At 37.1% G+C, this 20,516-nt stretch overlaps 1 protein-coding gene across 1 annotated transcript; it reads left to right on the top strand.

Annotated features, from left to right (window-relative positions):
* Nucleotides 1-15,657: 15,657 nt before the first annotated feature.
* LOC142554663 (uncharacterized) lies at nt 15,658-16,311 on the top strand. The gene has a single exon (XM_075665329.1). It carries the CDS (start codon nt 15,658-15,660, stop codon nt 16,309-16,311), a length of 654 nt encoding a protein of 217 aa, XP_075521444.1.
* The last annotated feature ends 4,205 nt before the right edge of the window (nt 16,312-20,516 follow it).

The following is a 20,516-nucleotide window of genomic DNA, read 5'->3' as shown; positions in this document are numbered from 1 at the left end:
TCATGAAAACGATATTTTAAGTACAAATATTTTTCACTGTTATATATTAACTGTATTACGTATTACTCGTTATCAATAATATGACGTGTTGAGTCTTTAGACTCACTAGGTGTGTATGATGCAGGTTATCATGATAATGCTAATGGAGGTCTTGATGGTTGATCTGACTGGACTGAAGGTGCACATGACCCGAGGACCGAAGCTAGTTTCCGCATATATGTTATGATTTATGTTAAAAGATTTTATGACTTTTATCATGAGTATGAATGGTTTTTGAGAGGTTATAGTATGAGCTATATTTTTCAAATGTTATTTTTAGATTTAGAAAAAAAGTTAGTTGGTTGTTTATTTTAAAATGATGTCAAAAGTATTTTATGAAATTTTATGGTTCGATCGATGCTATGTGAGGTTTAAAAAAAAATATTTCTAGTACTTTTAAAGCAATAAAAAGGACAGGACGTTTCAGTTGGTATCAGAGCAATGGTTCTGTAAAGGGTTGTGCCACCATCAGTGCCGGAAAGATCAGTCGTCAAGCCTCAATTTGTAAGTTTACATGCTTTATATGATTTTATGATATTACCTGCATAAGTACATGAATTAAATGTTTACGTCACATGTTTAATAGCATTATGAGGATAAATGTTTTACATGCTCTAGAATTTGTATACGTGATATGATATGAAATGAAAAATTATTTTTCAACGCATGTTGATTTTGTGGTGGAATTGGACTATCTTGATATTTGAGTTTTAGTGTTGACGTTCTATTTTTGGGCTATAAGTTAATCGTAAATTTTATGAATGTTTTGGGACACGTAGATTTTCTAAGAAAATATTTATGATTCATGGTTACTAGTCGAATTAATTTTTAGGAATTAGACGTAAGTATTAATTTTTCGAGGATTACAACGACTTTGGGAGTAAGAAAATGTATAAATTAGGATTTTAAATTTTGATGAAAGGTAAGATTGATTATGAGAATTGATTTTTAGGGTAAATAAGTTTAAAATTATCGAAATTATGTTATAAGAAACTCGTAGCAGGAAATTAAGAATGCCAAGAACTTATGGGTTAATCGTAAGATTTTCGAAATTAAGAACCAATTAGGATGATTTTTTTGGAAATTAAGAACCAATTAGGATGATTTTTTTGGAAATTAAGAATTTATTTTGAAAATATTAAGGAATTTGGGAACTAGTTTAGCAATAAGCGAGAATTGAATGGGTTAAATGATAAAAATTTTCGATAATTTAGATTTTTAATAATATTTGGGACCTTGGGATATCTTGGTTATAGTGTTATAAGGAATGTTGTTCATGGGTTTTTAAGGATGAAACAATATTAGGCTTGAAAAAAATCTAAGCGTTAGAGGATGCATTTAGGATTTAAGGTTGAAATATGATAAGTTGATGAATATTTTGGGTATAAAATAAGGAAAATAATATACGATAAGTTCGGTTATTAATATTTTAATGTTGGGGATCGTAAGAAAAATGTAAATTCGAGGTTATAATAATAATAGCACTAAGTCATATGGGTCTTTTTAAGTTGCGATTTGAAAATAAAGATTTAGAGGAAAAATTTATTTGAGATCAAGAAGACGTAAGGACTTTCTAGAATTTAAGTTTTATTAGAGTAGCGTAGCGGAAGCGTATATTTTTGGGATACTAGAACCGAATATAAACTTTGGGTTATCAAAGATAAGCGAATTTCGAGAACGAAATTCAATTTAGGGGGGGGGGGGGAGATTGTAATGCCCCGAAAATTTTAAAGTCCATGCAAACCACGTGCATGCAATTATTAAATTCTCTTGTATTTTGATTAAATATTTTAATTGCATTAATTAATTATGTTGTGCATACTTACTTGTTTAAAATATATTTTTCTACATGGTTGCATTAAAAATGTATTTTTAAAGGTTATTCGAGTTGCGATCGAGGAACTGAGACCGATGGCTGATAATAGAAAATGTTTTTATTAAATAATTATTTTTAATTATTTAAAATATGATTGTGGGTTTTTCTTATTTTTGAAAATATGGGATTTTGAGATAATTTAATACACCGGGACGTAAATTTTATCGGTGTTGGATTTTCAAAAAAATACAAACGCATTGGCAACCCGGCGAATAAATTCACAAACTTTATTAGACAAAACTATTTTTAAAATTCTAATTAAGCATCAATGGGCCTAAATTACCTACTTAATGGGCTAAAGCCTAATTAGTGATTACTCAGACTATAAAATATGTTAAACCCCACCCTTAAACCTACAACTACACGCCCCCTTCCCCAACAAATTTAGAATTCTTTTCCTCCCAATTTCTACACAGCACACACATCACAAAATTAAGAGAAAAGTTTGAAGGTTCTTCAAGGAAATTCAAGCCATGATCGTTCGTCGCCGTTCTTCGCAAATCGTCAACGTTTTTATCGTGCGATTAATACGCAAAGGCACGCCATATTCTTCTTTTACTCATCATCACACCATATTATTTATTTTTGTTTGAAATTGCATGAAAATAAGTTGCACCTTTGAAGATTTTCGTACATGCACCTTATATGATTTTTAAAACATGTATTTTGATCCAAAAACCATGAGTTACATGTACTAAGGGGCTTCCATGATTAGGGATTGGTAAAGGATGGTTTTACACAAGTTTAAGGAGTCCTAAAACACTAGAGATATGCTGCACACGTTCATGAACCAAGATGGAACAAACTTTCTGTCATGTTAATCAAGGGGCTCGGTTGATGGGGAGTTTGTGGCTTGGCTTGGCAGGGGCTGGACCAGGCTGGGCTAGGGTCATGTGTGAGTCAAGGGAAGAGTCCTAGCCATGCTAGGACTCGAGATAAGTGGGCTGGGAGGAGTCCTATCCAAGAAGGACTCCCACCCGTGAGTTACAGCAAGGGGGCGCAGGTTGGCAGCTTGTGCAGGGAAGAGAGGGCTCGGCCTGGGGGCTCTGGGCTAGGTTAGGTCCTTAGGGTCCTAGTAGAGTGCTTGGGGGGCTGGTTCAAGGGGCGGCTCGGTGGTTGGGTGGCTAGCAACAGAAAACGTGGGGGGGATTGCATCATAGAGTCACGTACAGGTGTGCCTTCTTCAGGTGGCTTGTGCGCTGGTGTAGGGGCTTGGGTTGGTCTGGGTATGGTCTGCAAATTGTCCAGGGAAGGTTAGGGTCAGGTGGGCTCAGTGGTGGCTCGGCTGGGAGAGTCCTTGTGGGGTTAGGAGTCCTAAACATGCAAGGAAGCACACACACTCAAACGTGCAGAAATATGGGTCGAGTTCCAGGAGCTTTTTGAGCGGGCCAGGGCTGATTTTACGGGCTGGGCTTTGTCAGTAGGGTTCCTAGGTGAGTTGGCTAGGATTTGGTTCAAGGTGGCTCGGGAGTGGCTCGAGTAAATTAGGAGATGGCTCGGTGTGTTCTATAAGGTGTCGAAAACGAAAATTAAAGAACTTAAATCGAATCCATGGGTCCACGAGGGTGGCTCATGACTTGGAAGGGTAGAATAAATCATAAAAATGTTATGTTTAAAATTTGGGATCAAAATAATGAGTTTTGGATTTATTCGGGATTTAATCGCCGCACGAAACGCTAATTAACGAGTTAATTAAAACGCCTAGTTTTATGACTTATAAAATTATGAAAAATTATATTTAAGCTTAAATAATTATTAAAAGTCTAAGTTTTCAATTTGGGAATTTTATATTAAGGTTTGGTTTAATTCGAGATTAAAACGCATTAATACGTCACATTTAAAGATTAAATTAAAAGTCATCGATTTATGCCAAATAAAAATATGAGAAAATTAATTTAGGCTTAAATAATTATTTGGGACATGTTAGAGTCAATGAATTCAAGAAAATATCAAAAACTAGAAATTATACGTTCAGGGGTAAAACGGTCTTTTTACACCTAGAAATTAGTAAACGTCATGGCAGTGTCCTGAAAGCTGTTTTATGTGATAATATGATTATTTTCAATGGTTATGTATGTTTATGAATTTTTATATGTGTAAATATGATTTTGAAATGTTCATGAATTATTAAAGATTACATTGGACATGTAAAAGATATGTTGAATGCTTGGTTTCAAAATAAAATGATATTATATGCATGTTTTTATTAAGTGATGATATTATGTTGAAGGACGTGAAGGGATTGTGACTACTACATGTTGGAAATTTCGTGAGGGTTATGGTCCAAGTGGGAGCCCGACGATCATGTTTCTTTGTATACGAATACGAATACGAATACGTGATACGAATACGAATATGTTAATACGTTGGCCAAGGCCCAGTTGATCGGTGAGAGTGTTGCTGGTGTCCCCACCACCCAGTACTGTGGTTTCTTTAGATGGATCCATCGCCCAATACGTTTAAGAATACGAGTCACAATCACGATCTGAATTCAACAAACACGAATATGAACATGAACATGAATATGAGGATATGAATATGGATACGAATATGAATATGTTTATGTTTATATGAAAATGTTTATGCATAAGATTATGAAAATGTTTTTATTTAAAGGTTTTATGTATCATGAAAATGTTTACGAAAATATTTATGTTTATGCATCTTCATGAAAACGATATTTTAAGTACAAATATTTTTCACTGTTATATATTAATTGTATTACGTATTACTCGTTATCAAGAATATGACGTGTTGAGCCTTTAGACTCACTAGGTGTGTATGATGCAGGTTATCATGATAATGCTAATGGAGGTCTTGATGGTTAATCTGACTGGACTTAAGGTGCACATGACCCGAGGACCTACGCTAGTTTCCGCATATATGTTATGATTTATGTTAAAAGATTTTATGACTTTTATCATGAGTATGAGTGATTTTTGAGAGGTTATAGTATGAGCTATACTTTTCAAATGTTATTTTTAGATTTAGAAAAAAAGTTAGTTGGTTGTTTATTTTAAAATGATGTCAAAAGTATTTTATGAAATTTTATGGTTCGGCCGATGCTATGTGAGGTTTAAAAAAAAAAATTCTAGTACTTTTAAAGCAATAAAAAGGACAGGACGTTTCATATATTATCATGTGAGCACAAGAAATAAATTCCACTTACAACCAATTGAAACCTTGAATCTAATCTCTTGATACACAACTTACAACAATAAACCATGTATTGCACCATCAACAACTCAATAAACACAAACCCATAACATTAACTCCATAAAACCAACATAATCAACAAACCCATGATTTCCCAATCATCATAATCCAAGAATAAACAAAGCCACAAGCTTACCTTAGCTTCTTGAACCCAAAATAACCTTGTTCTAACTTCAATAATCCAACAATAGGCTAGAACCAAAGAAAGGAAGAAAGAAATGAAGAAACCCTAGGTCACTTTGCTGAAGAAATCGAGAAGAATGGGTGAAAATGAGAGAAAAATGGACCAACTCATGATTTATATCACTTAAATCTCGAAAACACGCTTCTACTGTTCACGACCGCAGGTGCGCTAACATTATTACCGTGGGTGCGCTGAGCTTACTGGAAAACATCACAAATCTGGAAGCATCGACCGCGGGTGCGGTGCCGTTTATACAGCAGGTGCGGTCTTGCTTCTGTCCCACCACCGCAGGTGCGGTGCCTTTTCCAGTGCGGGTGCACTTTCCTCTGTAGCCAATAATAAACTCTATGCAACAAAAATCGAATCGCAACGCTGCTTCTCCTCGTAATTCGGCAACACTCCCAACAAGAAAGTTGCACCTCTATATATAGTCCAACCACCTCAATTGGCCTCATACCAATTGGCTCAATATACTAATTACCATGAATTAAATCGCAACAATGCTACAACACAACTACACAACACTTATATCAACAATACTATAAACCATAAATCACAACTCTTAACATCAAAACTATACTAAAACTTAACCAAATAGTCAATGATCATACGAAATCTTAAACCGTACCGTTCACCAGGCTTGGCTATTACACTACTTTGTTAGTGGTGGACCTAATTTTGAGCAAGGAGTGCTTAAAGGGAAGCTTGTAGATTGTCATCCTTTGAAGAGATTAGTTGTTTGACAACACTAAGTTGGAGGCACAATCAATATTTTAAGATTGATAGATAAAAATCTTAAAACACCCTATGAATGTCATATTTTGTGTGTTATGTTATTTGCTACACATATTGTGAGTTGCTAGGTTTTGTTTTCTGGTTGAAAAACATATTTTACAAAACTTCCGTTGCGCAACCGGGCACCGTAACCATTCCTCTTTCATTATCCTTCTATGGTCAATGATGTTATTCATTGGTTTGGTGTTTTGGATATATGATGATTGTTATTGTTCTTGTGTACAATTGTTGGAAGGTTGGTATTTCATATTATGACATCAATACGGTTAACGTATATTCATGGTTTATCATTGTATGGTTGTTTTTAAGGAATTGTTATGGTTGTGAAGGTATAATGGTGGGATTGAATTGATGGTTTTGATGGTTGAGATTATGTGGGATGGTTATTGCTTGTTGTTATGTTCATTGGAATGGTAAAAACATGATTATTGTGTCAGTGTTATGTTTCATAGTTGGTGTTGGTTTATATTGATGAGGTGAACATGTAATTGGATGTTTTGTTGCATTTATATTGCATGGAATTGGAAGAAAAGAAGTTTATGGTTCAAGTGTATCCTAGGTGAGCTTGTGTTTGATAGTGTGGTGCAGAAGCAGCACCGTTGGGAGCTTGGGCTGCATGAGGGCGTTGCAGCCTCGAGAATGGGGCGCTTCAAGGAGAAGGCGCCGCAGAGCTAGTTAGTGCAGAAGTGCTACTCGGAAACACGATTTTTGGGCGAAGGAAAGGCTTTAAATACCCATTCTAGAGACTTCTACTCATTTGCACCCTTCTCCCTTAGCTTATATCGGTTCAAGCTTCTTCCCCTACAATTTTTCTCTCCTTCATCTTCCCACTTCAAGTGCAAGGGTTCTAGTAGCTTCTTTGTTTCTCCTACCTAAATTTCCAAGCCCCAAGGTAAATACTCTATATTTTTGAGTTAGTGGGTTTGAGGAGTTGTAGGTATAATTTGGTTTGGTTGATTTTTATGATCATTGGTGACGATTAATGGTTTATTATATGTATATTATTGTAGGAATTCCTTCATAATCATCATAGCAACCATTTGCTTCCTTTCTTTGCTCACATGATAGATATATGTACAAATGCCATGTTTATTGATGTCTAGTTCCTTCCATTGATATATTCTTGACATATGTATTGATATATATTCATTGATCAAAGAATACTATTGAATTAATTTATAAAGGAGCTAGTAATCCATTGTGCCTACCATATGTTTGTGAAATTTCCTTAATTAAGTTTCTATGAATAAAGTGAAGAATTGATAGTAATTATATGCATGTTATTGGCCAATTTCATGATAAAGGTGTATCTCTCACAGTTTTGATATTTATATCAAAGAGGTACATATTTCACAGTCACATGTCACAGGACTATCAATTTCTTTCTTTAATCCATATCATGAAATACCATCTATATTGCCTTGTTATCTATTGTTCATTGAAGATGGTATTACATAGCTTTCATTGCCATATCCATGTTATTAAAGCCCAAGCCTTTGTATATTTATTTGTTGTTTTTCACTTTCTACTTACTGAGTTATAATCTCATTCCAAATAATATCATGTGATGCATGTGACAAGAAAGAATGAAAGGATTGTTAAAGGTGTCATATGGCAAGAAAAGGGGAAAAACTTTTGGCATGTAATACTTATTTGGGTTTTTGTGTAACATTTGTAGTCATGGGCATTTTGTATTTTGAAGGAAAACGTCACATATATTTTAGTGGTGACTTTTGATAATATTATTATGATAATTTTTGGTATGGTTATGTTAAAGGTTTCGTATTGTTTTTTTTATTGTACGAGTTTTATTTTCCTCTTTAAAATGTAATGCTTCCGCGCATGTTATTTCTTTTAAAAATTAAATGTCTTGGGAGAGGGTTGTTTCAATTGGTATCAGAGCAGATTCTTCGGACCACATATGACTTCTTCTACCTAGGACAATCCGGTATGTTTATAATCCTGCATCTATTGATTTTAACATTGAGGAGTAATTCTATTTCATTGCCATTGATATATAATTGTTTCTTAGCTATGTTGAAGTGAGCTTAAGTGCTGGAAATGCCTCCCAAGAGAAAAAACACCGAAGGGGATGATAGGAGTTCTACCACTGATAAGACTGCGAAAGTTGTGGACGAACTCAGTAAGCTATTAAAATAACAGGCTAAGGTCCATGGAGAACAGATTCAGCAGTTATTGAGCATGCACACCTCGACCCAGGGTCGTGGCCAGGGAAGGAGTCAAGGCAGAACAGAAATCACTGAAGATGGTTCTTATGATCGGTTCAGAAGGATGAACCTTCCTGAATTTATCGGTGGTCCTGATCCACTAGTGGATCTTGAGTGTATCTAGTCATTGGTGGCTATATTTGATTATTTGAAGTTCATTAACAGAGATAAAGTGAGTTGTGCTGTTTTTATGTTGGTGAATGCGGCCCATATTTGGTGGGAAGCCACCAAGGTTACTGTTAACGTTCGTGAATTAAAGTGGAATGAGTTCAAGGATTTATTTTATGCCAAGTAATTTTCAAGTGAAGTTAAAGCCAAAAACGTAAAAGAATTTTTTGAGTTGAGACAAGCCTCCATGAATGTCAATGAGTATACTCTCAAATTTTAGGAAAGATGAGTCTTTGTTTCCTCTATTGCCTAAAATGATGAAGATAAGGGAGACCATTTTCTTCATGGGTTGATGACATAGATTAGGAGGGATGCTCACATTTCGAAAGTGGTCACATATCAAGACATTGTTGAAAAAGCATTGCTTGCCGAACATGATGAACAGGAGATCAAAAAGGAGCGACAGTTAATAAGACAGACTTTCCGAGTGAGAGGTCAATGGGCAAGTGCTCATGTTCGTGGCGGCCACAAAGGGAAAGGTAAGATGGAGTTGCGTAACAAAGCTTCGTTGTCTTCCTCGGATTCTGAGAGACCATTGTGTCCTAAGTGTGGCAAGCCACACAAAGGAGAATGTTTGATTGGTAGTGACAGATGTTACAGATGCAAAGAATTGGGACACACGGCACAAAAGTGTCCTCTTGCTTCGGATAAAGGAAGAGTACATGGTAGAATTTTTCCCAATGACTAAAGAGAGTACTAATCCTTATTCTTCGGTAATATTAGGTTATATTTTAATATCCGACAAGTAAACACTTACATTAATTGACACTGGTACGACACATTCTCTTATTTCTGAAGTGTTTATGCACTCTTTATCTATTGAACCTACTGTCATGCCTTTACATTTCAATATTTTGTTACCTTCTGGAGAGGAAATTTGGCCAACTTGTATCTTTAAGGCATGTCCTGTTCAGATGGGTACGAGATTGTTGTTTCCTGATTTAAATGTTATTCCGATGGTTGCCTTTGATGTCATACTGGGTATGGATTGGTTGTCTTCTTACCGTGCAACGATTGACTGTGTGAGCAAGATAGTGAAGTTTTTAGCAGATGATGATGAGAGTGAAGTGTTTGTTGGTTTAGGTTCTTCGTTGAGTATTCCCATTATTTCTTGTTTGCAAGGTACTAAATTATTGCACAAGGGGTGTATTGGTTTTCTGGCTTCGGTGTTGGATGTGAGAAAAGAAAGCAATATGCAATTGATGGATATTGATGTAGTGTAGGATTATCCTGATGTGTTTGCTGAGGAGGTTCCTTGATTACCACCTGATCGAGAGGTAGAGTTTATTATTGAATTGTTTCAAGGTACAGCCCCAATTTCTAAGGCTCCGTACAGAATGGCTCGGACCGAGATGAAAGAATTCAAGAATCAAATGCAGGAGATATTAGATAAAGGTTTTATCCGTTCTAGTTCCTCGCCATGGGGAGCTCTAGTTTTATTTGTGAAAAAGAAAGATGGATATTTGAGATTATGTATTGAATATCGAAAACTAAACAAGGTAACTAATAAAAACAAATATCCTTTGCGGAGGATTGATGATCTTTTTGATCAATTGCAAGGAGCAGCAGTGTTCTCGAAAATAGATCTCCGATCAGGGTATCATCAATTGAAGGTGAAAAAAGAGGATATACCAAATACTTCTTTTAGAACGAGGTATGGTCATTATTAATTTTTGGTGATATCATTTGGGCTAACCAATGCTCCTTCAGTTTTCATGGATTTAATGAATCGTGTCTTAAAGCCTTATTTGGATAACTTTGTCATTGTTTTTATTGATGACATTTTGATCTACTCTAAGACACGGGAACTTTATCGTGAGCATTTGAGGACTGTGTTGCATCTATTGAGGGATAAGAAATTATATGCTAAGTTAAAGAAATGAAAATTCTGGTTGAAGCAGGTGGCGTTTTTGGGCCATATCGTTTCGAAAGAGGGAATATAGGTGGATCCATCCAAGATTGAGTCCATTAAGCAATGGTCCATTCCGAAGACAGTTACAAAGGTTAGAAGTTTTCTTGGGTTGGCAGGATATTACAGACGGTTCATAGCGGATTTTTCAAAGATAGCATTGCCGCTGACGAGTTTTACAAAGAAGTCTAGCATGTTCGAATGGACCATAGAGTGCCAACAATCTTTCCAAGCTCTGAAAGATAAATTGACTTCTGCACCTGTTTTAGTACTTTCTTGTGGTACTGAGGATTTTATTGTGTATACAGATGCTTCAAAGCAAAGTCTAGGTGTTGTACTGATGCAGCGTGGGAAAGTGATAGCTTATGCTTCTCGTCAGTTGAAAGAATACAAGAAAAATTATCCCACTCATGACTTGGAATTGGCGGCTGTGGTTTTTGCCTTAAAATTTGGCGGCACTAACTCTATGGTGAGAAGTGTGAAATTTTTACATATCACAAAAGTTTGAGTTATTTGTTTTCACAGAAATAATTGAATATGCTACAGCAGAGATGGTTGGAACTGGTTAAGTACTATGATTGCACCATCAACTATCATCCTGGTAAAGCTAATGTGGTTGCGGATGCTTTGAGTCGCAATTCGAGTTCTTTATTGGGTTCCATGATTAAGAAACCATTGGTGCTGGATTTGCAAAGAAATTAGATAACTCTGGTATCTTCAGGTACAGTAGCTCGATTATTTGCATTGGTTCTCCGCTCAACTTTTTTTGATAGAATTTTGAAGGAACAATTTTTTGATAATCAGTTATTAGAGTTGAAGAGAAAGAGTGAATTAACAGGAGTTTCTGAGTTTGGGTTAAATCGTGATGGTTTGTTGACCTTTCGAGGTAGGATATGTGTTCCTTTGGGTTATGACATTCGAAGAGATGTAATCATTGAACCTCATACAACGCCATATGTGGTACACCCTGGTAGTACCAAGATGTACCATGATCTTCGACGAATTTACTGGTGGCCAGGTATGAAGAAAATATCATATTATTTTTTTCTGAATGTCTAACCTGTCAGCATGTTAAAATTGAGCATCAGAGGCCGACGGGAATGTTGCAATCCTTACCTATACCGAAATGGAAATGGGAACACATCACCATGGATTTTGTTGTTAGGTTGCCAATGACTCAGAAGGGCACCAATTCTATTTGGGTGATCGTGGATCGATTGACCAAGTCTTCACATTTTCTCCCGGTCAAGACGACATATCCAATGAATCAATATGCTGAGGCTTATGTTCAAGAGATTGTAAGACTTAATGGGATACCAGTGTCGATATTTTCAGATCGTGATCCAAGGTTTACATCTAAGTTTTGGAAGAATTTACATAGAGCCTTGCGAATGAAACTAGCCTTTAGTACGACCTATCATCCTCAAAGTGACGGACGATCAGAAAGGGTTATCCAAATTCTTGAGGATATGGTGAGAGCCTGTATCATTGATTTTCCTGGTAGTTGGGATTCAAAGTTACCGCTTGTTGAGTTCACAAATAATATAAGCTAACAATCTTCAATCGGCATGGCACCCTATGAAGCTTTATATGGAAGGAAGTGCCGATCTCCTTTATATTGGGAAGAGGTAGGTGAAAGGAAGATGTTGGGCCCAGAGTTGGTTCAACAGACAGCAGATGTTGTAGCATTGATCCAAGAGAAAATGAAGACCAGTCTAGACAGAAAAGTTATGCCGATGTGAGACGACGGCCTTTGGCATTCGAGGTTGGTGACCATGTTTTCATTAAGACAGCTCCTCTCAAGGGAGTTATGCGATTTGGTAAGAAAGGTAAACTTAGTCCTTGATATATTGGGCCGTTTGAGATTCTTGATAAGATTGGAGACCGAGTCTATCGTCTTGCATTGCCACCGGACTTTGCTCTAATTCACAATGTCTTCCATGTTTCTATGTTCCGCAAGTATCTTTCTTATCCATCTCATGTTATTCGGCACGAATCATTGGATGTTTTACCTAACTTGAGCTACGAGGAAATGCTGGTTCAAATACTTGATCGCAAAGTTAAAGTGTTAAGGAATAAAGAAATTGGTCTTGTCAAAGTTCTTTGAAGGAATCGAGTGATTGAAGAGGCCACATGGTAACCGGAGGAAGAGATGAAACAACGTCATCCAGATTTATTTGAAGGTAAAAAATTTCGAGGACGAAATTTTTATAAGGAGGGGAGATTGTAATATCCCAACCTTTTATCCTTCTATGGTCAATGATGTTATTCATTGGTTTGGTGTTTTTCATATATAGTGATTGTTATGGTTCTTGTGTACAATTGTTGGCAGGGTTGGTATTTCATATTATGACATCAATATGGTTATTGAATATTCCTGGTTTATCAATGTATGGTTGTTTTTTAGGAATTGTTAGGGTTGTGAAGGTATAATGGTGGGATTGAATTGATGGTTTTGATGGTTGAGATTATGTGGGATGTTTATTGATTTTTGTTATGTTCATTGGAATGGTAAAAGCATGATTATTGTGTCAGTGTTATGTTTCATAATTGGTGTTGGATTATATTGATGAGGTGAACATGTAATTGGATGTTTTGTTGCATTGATATTGCATGGAATTGGAAGAAAAGAAGTTTATGGTTCAAGTGCATCCTAGGTGAGCTTGTGTTTAATGGTGTGGTACAGAAGCAGCGCCGTTGGGAGCTTGAGCTGCAGGAGGCAGCGCCCAGCACCGCGGCGCTGCTAGGGCCGAAGCCTGAGCGCAGCCTTGAGAATGGGGCGCAGCAGCGCCAAGGAGAAGGTGCCGTGGCGCTAGTCAGTGAAGAAGTGCTACTCAGAAACACGATTTTTGGGCGAAGGAAAGGCTTTAAATACCCATTCTAGAGACTTCTACTCATTTCCAACCTTCTCCCTTAGCTTATATCGGTTCAAGCTTCTTCCCCTACAAGTTTCTCTCCTTCATCTTCCCACTCAAGTGCAAGGGTTCCAGTAGCTTCTTTGTTTCTCCTACCTAAATTTCCAAGATCCAAGGTAAGGACTCTATATTTTTGAGTTAGTGGGTTTGAGGAGTTGAAGGTATAATTGGTTTTGTTGATTTCTATGATCGTTGGTGAAGTTAATGGTTGATTATTTGTATTTTATTGTAGGAATTCCTTCATAATCAACATAGCAACCATTTGCTTCTTGGGTTGTAAGTAGAGGCTTCTTTTCTTTGCTCACATGATATATATATATATGTACAAAAGCCACGTTTATTGATGTCTAGCTCCTTCATTGATATATTCTTGACATATGTATTGATATATATTCATTGATCAAAGAATACAATTGAATTCATTGATAAAAGAGCTAGTAATCCATTGTGCCTATCATATGTTTGTTAAATTTCCTCAATGAAGTTTATATGATTAAAGTGAAGAATTGATAGTAATTACATACATGTTATTGCCCAATTTCATGATAAAGGTGTATCTCACAGTTTTGATATTTATATCAAAGAGGTACATATTTCATAGTCACATGTCACAGGTCACATGACTATCAATTTCTTTCTTTAATCCATGTCATGAAATACCATCATTGTTTCATTGTTATCTATTGTTCATTGAATATGGTATTATATAGCTTTCATTGCCATAGCCATGTTATTCAAGCCCAAGCCTATGTATATTTAATTGTTGTTTTTCGCTTTCTACTTACTGAGTTATAATCTCATTCCAGTTAATATCATGTGATGCAGGTGACAAGAAAGGTTTAAAGGATTGTTAAAGGTGGAAGAAGTCATATGGCAAGAAAAGGGGAAAAACTTGTAATACTTATTTGGGTTTTTGTGTAACAATTGTAGTCATGGGTATTTTGTATTTTGAAGGAAAAAGTCACGTATATTTTAGTGGTGATTTTGAAAATATTATTATGATAATTTTTGGGTATGGTTATGTTAAAGGTTTCATATTGTTTTTTTTATTATTCGAGTTTTATTTTCCTCTTTAAAATATAATGCTTCCGCGCATGTTATTTCTTTTAAAAATTAAATGTCTTGGGGGAGGGTTGTTTCAATTGGTATCAGAGCTGTTTCTTCGAACCATATATGACTTCTTCTACCTAGGACAATCCGATATGTTTATGATCATGCACCTATTTATTTTAACATTGAGAATAATTCTATTTCATTGCCATTGATATATAATTGTTTACTAGCTATGTTGAAGTGAGCTTATGTGTTGTAAATGCCTCCCAAGAGAAAAAACACCGAAGGGGATGATAGGACTTCTACTACTTATAAGACTGCGAAAGTTGTGGACGAATTCAGTAAGCTATTAAAAGAACAGGCTAAGGTCCATGGAGAACAGATTCTACAGTTATTGAGCATGCAAACCTCGACCCAGGGTCGTGTCCAGGGCAGGGGTCAAGGCAGAACGAAAATCACTGAAGATGGTTCTTATGATCGTTTCAGGCGGATGAACCCTTCCTGAATTTATTGGTGGTCCTGATCCACTAGTGGATCTTCAGTTGACAAATTCATTGGAGGCTATATTTGATTATTTGAAGTTCACTAACAAATATCAAGTGAGTTGTGCTGTTTTTATGTTGGTGAATGCGGCCCATATTTGGTGGGAAGCCACCAAAGTTACTGTTAACATTCGTGAATTAAAGTGGAATGAGTTCAAGGATTTATTTTATGGAAAGTAATATTCAAGTGAAGTTAAAGCCAAAAAGGTAAAAGAATTTCTTGAGTTGAGACAAGGCTCCATGAATGTCAATGAATATACTCTCAAATTTGAGGAATGATGCGTCTTTGTTCCCTTTATTGCCGAAAATGATAAAGATAAGGGAGATCATTTTCTTCATGGGTTTATGCCAGAGATTAGGAGGGATGTTCACATGTCGAAAGTGGTCACATATCAAGACATTGTTGAAAAAGCATTGCTTGCCGAACATGATGAACAGGAGATCGAGAAGGAGCGACATTTAAGAAGACAGACTTTCCGAGTGAGAGGTCAATTGTCAAGTGCTCATGCTCGTGGCGGCCACAAAGGGAAAGGTAAGATGGAGTCGCGTAACAAAGATCCTTTGTCTTCCTCGGATTCTGAAAGACCATTGTGTCCTAAGTGTGGCAAGCCACACAAAGGAGAATGTTTGATTGGTAGTGGCAGATGTTACAGATGCAAAGAATTGGGACACACGGCACAGAAGTGTTCTCTTGCTTCGGAAAAAAGATGAGTACATGGTAGAATTTTCGCAATGACTAAAGAGGGTGCGAATCCTTATTCTTCGGTAATATCAGGTAATATTTTAATATCCGGCAATGAAGCACTTACATTAATTGACGCTGGTGCGACACGTTCTTTTATTTCTGAAGTGTTTATGCACTCTTTGTCTATTGAACCTACTGTCATGCCTTTACATTTTAATATTTTGTTACCTTCTGGAGATGAAATTTGGACAACTTGTATCTTTAAGGCATGTCCTGTTCAGATGGGTAAGAGATTTTTGTTTGTTGATTTAATTGTTATTCCGATGGTTTCCTTTGACGTCATACTGGGTATGGATTGGTTGTCTGCTTTTTGTGAAATGATTGACTGTGTGGACGAGACAGTGAAGTTTTTAGCAGATGATCATGAGAGTGCAGTGTTTGTTGGTTTAGGTTCTTCGTTGAGTATTCCCATTATTTCTTGTTTGCAAGCTACTAAATTGTTGCACAAGGGGTGTATTGGTTTTCTGGCTTCGGTGTTGGATGTGAGAAAAGAAAGTAATATGCAATTGCAGGATATTGATGTAGCGTATGATTATCATGATGTGTTTGCTGAGGAGGTGCCTGGATTACCATCTGATCGAGAGGTAGAGTTTGTTATTGAATTGATTCCAGGTACAGCCCCAATTTCTAAGTCTCCATAAAGAATGGCTTTGACCGAGATGAAAGAATTGAAGAATCAAATGCAGGATCTATTAGATAAAGGTTTTATCCTTTCTAGTTACTCGCCATGGGGATCTCTAGTTTTATTTGTGAAAAAGAAATATGTATATTTGAGATTATGTATTGACTATCGAGAACTAAACAAGGTAACTGTTAAAAACAAATATCCTTTGCAGAGGATTGATGATCATTTTGATCAATTGCAAGGAGCAGCAGTGTTCTCGAAAATACATCTCCGGCCAAGGTATCATCAATTGAAGGCTGAAAAAGAGGATATAACAAATACTGCTTTTAGAACGAGGTATGGTCATTATGAATTTTTGGTGATGTCATTTGGGCTAACCAATGCTCCTTCAGTTTCATGGGTTTAATGAATCGTGTCTTTAAGCCTTATTTGGATAACTTTGTCATTGTTTTTATTGATGACATTTTGATCTACTCTAAGACACGAGAACTTCATAGTGAGCATTTGAGAAATGTGTTGCAGCTATTGAGGGATAAGCAATTATATGCTAAGTTAAAGAAATGAAAATTATGGTTGGATCAGGTGGCGTTTTTGGGCCATATCGTTTCGAAAGAGGGAATATCGGTGGATCCATCCAAGATTGAGTACATTAAGCAATGGTCCAATCCAAAGACAGTTACAAAGGTTAGAAGTTTTCTTGGGTTGGCAGGATATTACTGACAATTCATAGCGGATTTTTCAAAGATAGCATTGCCGTTGACGAGTTTGACAAAGAAGTCTAGCATGTTCGAATAGACCATAGAGTGCCAACAATCTTTCCAAGCACTGAAAGTTAAGTTGACTTCTGCACCTATTTTAGTACTTCCTTGTGGTACTGAGGATTTTGTTGTGTATACAGATGCTTCAATGTAGAGGCTAGGTGTTGTAATGATGCAGCATGGGAAAGTGATAGCTTATGCTTCTCGTCAGTTGAAGGATTACGAGAAAAATTATCCCACTCACGACTTGGAATTGGCGGCTGTGTTTTTTGCCTTAAAGATTTGGCGGCACTATCTCTATGGTGATAAGTGTGAAATTTTTACATATCACAAAAGTTTGAGTTATTTGTTTTCACAAAAAGAATTTAATATGCGGCAGCGGAGATGGTTGGAACTTGTGAAGGACTATGATTGCACCATCAACTATCATCCTGGTAAGGCTAATGTGATTACGAATGATTTGAGTCTGAAGTCGAGTTCTGTATTGGGTTCCATGATTCAGAAACCATTGTTGATTGATTTGCAAAGAAATGAGATAACTCGGGTATCTTCAGGTACAGTAGCTCGATTATTTGTATTGGTTCTCCGCTCAACTTTGTTTGATAGAATTATAAAGGAACAACAGTTTGATAATCAGTTACTGGAGTTGAAGAGAAAGAGTGAATTAACAGGGGTTTCTGAGTTTGGGTTGAAACGTGATGGTTTGTTGACCTTTCGAGGTAGGATATGTGTTCCTTTTGGTGATGACATTCGAAGAGATGTACTCGTTGAAGCTCATACAGCGCCATATGTGGTACACCCTGGTAGTACCAAGATGTACCATGATCTTCGACGACTTTACTTGTGGCCAAGTATGAAGAAAGATATCATATTATTTTTTTCTTAATGTCTAACCTGTCAGCATGTTAAAATTGAGCATCAAAGGCCGACGGGATTGTTGCAATCCTTACATATACCGCAATGGAAATGGGAACACGTCACCATGGATTTTGTTGTTGGGTTGCCAAGGACTTAGAAGGGCTTTAATTCTATTTGGGTGATCGTGGATCGATTGACCAAGTCTTCACATTTTCTCCCGGTCAAGACGACATATCCAATGAATCAATATGCTGAGGCTTATGTTCAAGAGATTGTAAGACTTAATGGGATACCAGTGTCGATATTTTCAGATCGTGATCCAAGGTTTACATCTAAGTTTTGGAAGAATTTACATAGAGCCTTGCGAATGAAACTAGCCTTTAGTACGACCTATCATCCTCAAAGTGACGGATGATCAGAAAGGGTTATCCAAATTCTTGAGGATATGGTGAGAGCCTGTATCATTGATTTTCCTGGTAGTTGGGATTCAAAGTTACCGCTTGTTGAGTTCACAAATAATATAAGCTAACAATCTTCAATCGGCATGGCACCCTATGAAGCTTTATATGGAAGGAAGTGCCGATCTCCTTTATATTGGGAAGAGGTAGGTGAAAGGAAGATGTTGGGCCCAGAGTTGGTTCAACAGACAGCAGATGTTGTAGCATTGATCCAAGAGAAAATGAAGACCAGTCTAGACAGAAAAGTTATGCCGATGTGAGACGACGGCCTTTGGCATTCGAGGTTGGTGACCATGTTTTCATTAAGACAGCTCCTCTCAAGGGAGTTATGCGATTTGGTAAGAAAGGTAAACTTAGTTCTTGATATATTGGGCCGTTTGAGATTTGTAATGCCCGAGATTCTTGGTGATATGTCTGAAATGATATATATATAGTATGAATAAGAAATGCAAGAACAGAAGGGGAGAAATGACGTTGCAAAACTTGAGTTTATTGGCAAAGTGCCACCGCACCCGCGGTAAGAAACGGACCGCACCCGCGGTTGTAGTTCATGAAATGTGGAAGAGTTACAGTAGCATGAGCGCACCCGCGCTAGGAAGCTACTGCACCCGCAGTTGATGGACAGAGAGTTGGGCATTTTTACAGTAGGATCACCGTACCCGCGGTCCCAGAGACAGCGCACCCGCAGTGTATGGCCAGTAGGGTATGAGATTTTCTACTGGAGGGTAACCGTACCCGCGGTGCTAGACAGACCGCAACCGCGGTGTTGCTACAGTGAGGTCACCGCACCCGCGGTATAAAAATGAGCGCACCCGCGGTCCAAGCTTCTGGAAAAATTGATGTATATCCGTACACTGAGCGGTGCGAAAGTGAGCGCACCCGCGGTGTGACGTGCAGCATGAAAAATAAGCCACGTTTCCTGGTGTTGCATGCAATATATATATAAGAATTACACGTCTTCCCCTCACAAATTCAGAAAAGGGTCGAAGCTTTTAAGAAGAAAATCCTTGCGCCTTTTAGATTGTGATTGTGAAAGATCCGTCCGTTAGAATTTTAATCTGACTTCAGTACTGCGTTCCTATCGACGTAGGCTACAACTGGACGTAAGTTTTGTTACGTTTAAATACGATTTGAAATTACGATATTGTAAGAATTGAACATGAATCATATATTGTGTTTTTGATACAGTAGACATCGTATATTTGAAGTCAGATTAAAGAACAGACTGCTTATGTAATGGTTATGATTTTCGGAGTCGATTTGATTGAGATTCGGTATTAGATTTGTATTATCGTTGAAATTACGAGTTGTATTGATATTGATTATGAGCTCTGGTATTATATCTGTGATGTTGAGATTGATGGTGTGAAGGCCCTCGAACTACTTGCTTGAAAATTTGCGGAAAATTAAAAATTTTCTTTTTAAAAGAACTTAAATGGCCTCATTCATAAAATCACTGGTGAATCAAGTTCAATATTTCAAAATATTGCAGCGGAAGAAAATCAAAGTTTTTGCCAACAACAACGATTTAAAAATATCCAACAACTGATAAAAATTGTTTGCGAAGAAAATAACAACTGCCGCACTGAGGTCCTCGGGTGCCACTACTGCCGACCCAAGCTGGCTCACTGGTCCCCGCCCTCGGCCCTGGCCTCATCAGTACCTACAACAATCAAGTCTAGTGAGCCTAAAGACTCAGCATGCATAAATCACAGGTAACGAGTAAAAATCTGAATTTAAAATATGCATGTGATAAAATATCCTGTCCTGAGGCATACTGAAAATAATCTGTACTGAGCAATTATAATACGTGCATAATTGAACTGGAAAATCACTGTAAAAATATTTGCTCCTTGGAGCCTGTACTGAAATATCTAGTAAAATTTTCTGTTGAGATTATGTTTTACGCCTGTGGCCACTGCACTAAGCTGAACTGATCGGTAACTGGCTACCGGGGAGGCTGAAACTGAACTGAGCTGGCCGGTCACTGGCGACCGGGTGGTACCATACTGAACTGATCGGTCACTGGCGACCGTATAAAATAACACTCCCACATAGTGAATGAACCACAAGCCATATCGCATAAATCTCAAAAATAATCATTTTCTATTTAATGCACGTAAAATAATTAACTGGCATAATGAAAA

This window comes from Primulina tabacum, chromosome 8 (assembly GCF_025594145.1).
Source record: "Primulina tabacum isolate GXHZ01 chromosome 8, ASM2559414v2, whole genome shotgun sequence".
NCBI lineage: Eukaryota > Viridiplantae > Streptophyta > Magnoliopsida > Lamiales > Gesneriaceae > Primulina > Primulina tabacum.
This window is presented reverse-complemented; position numbering and strand designations above follow the sequence as displayed.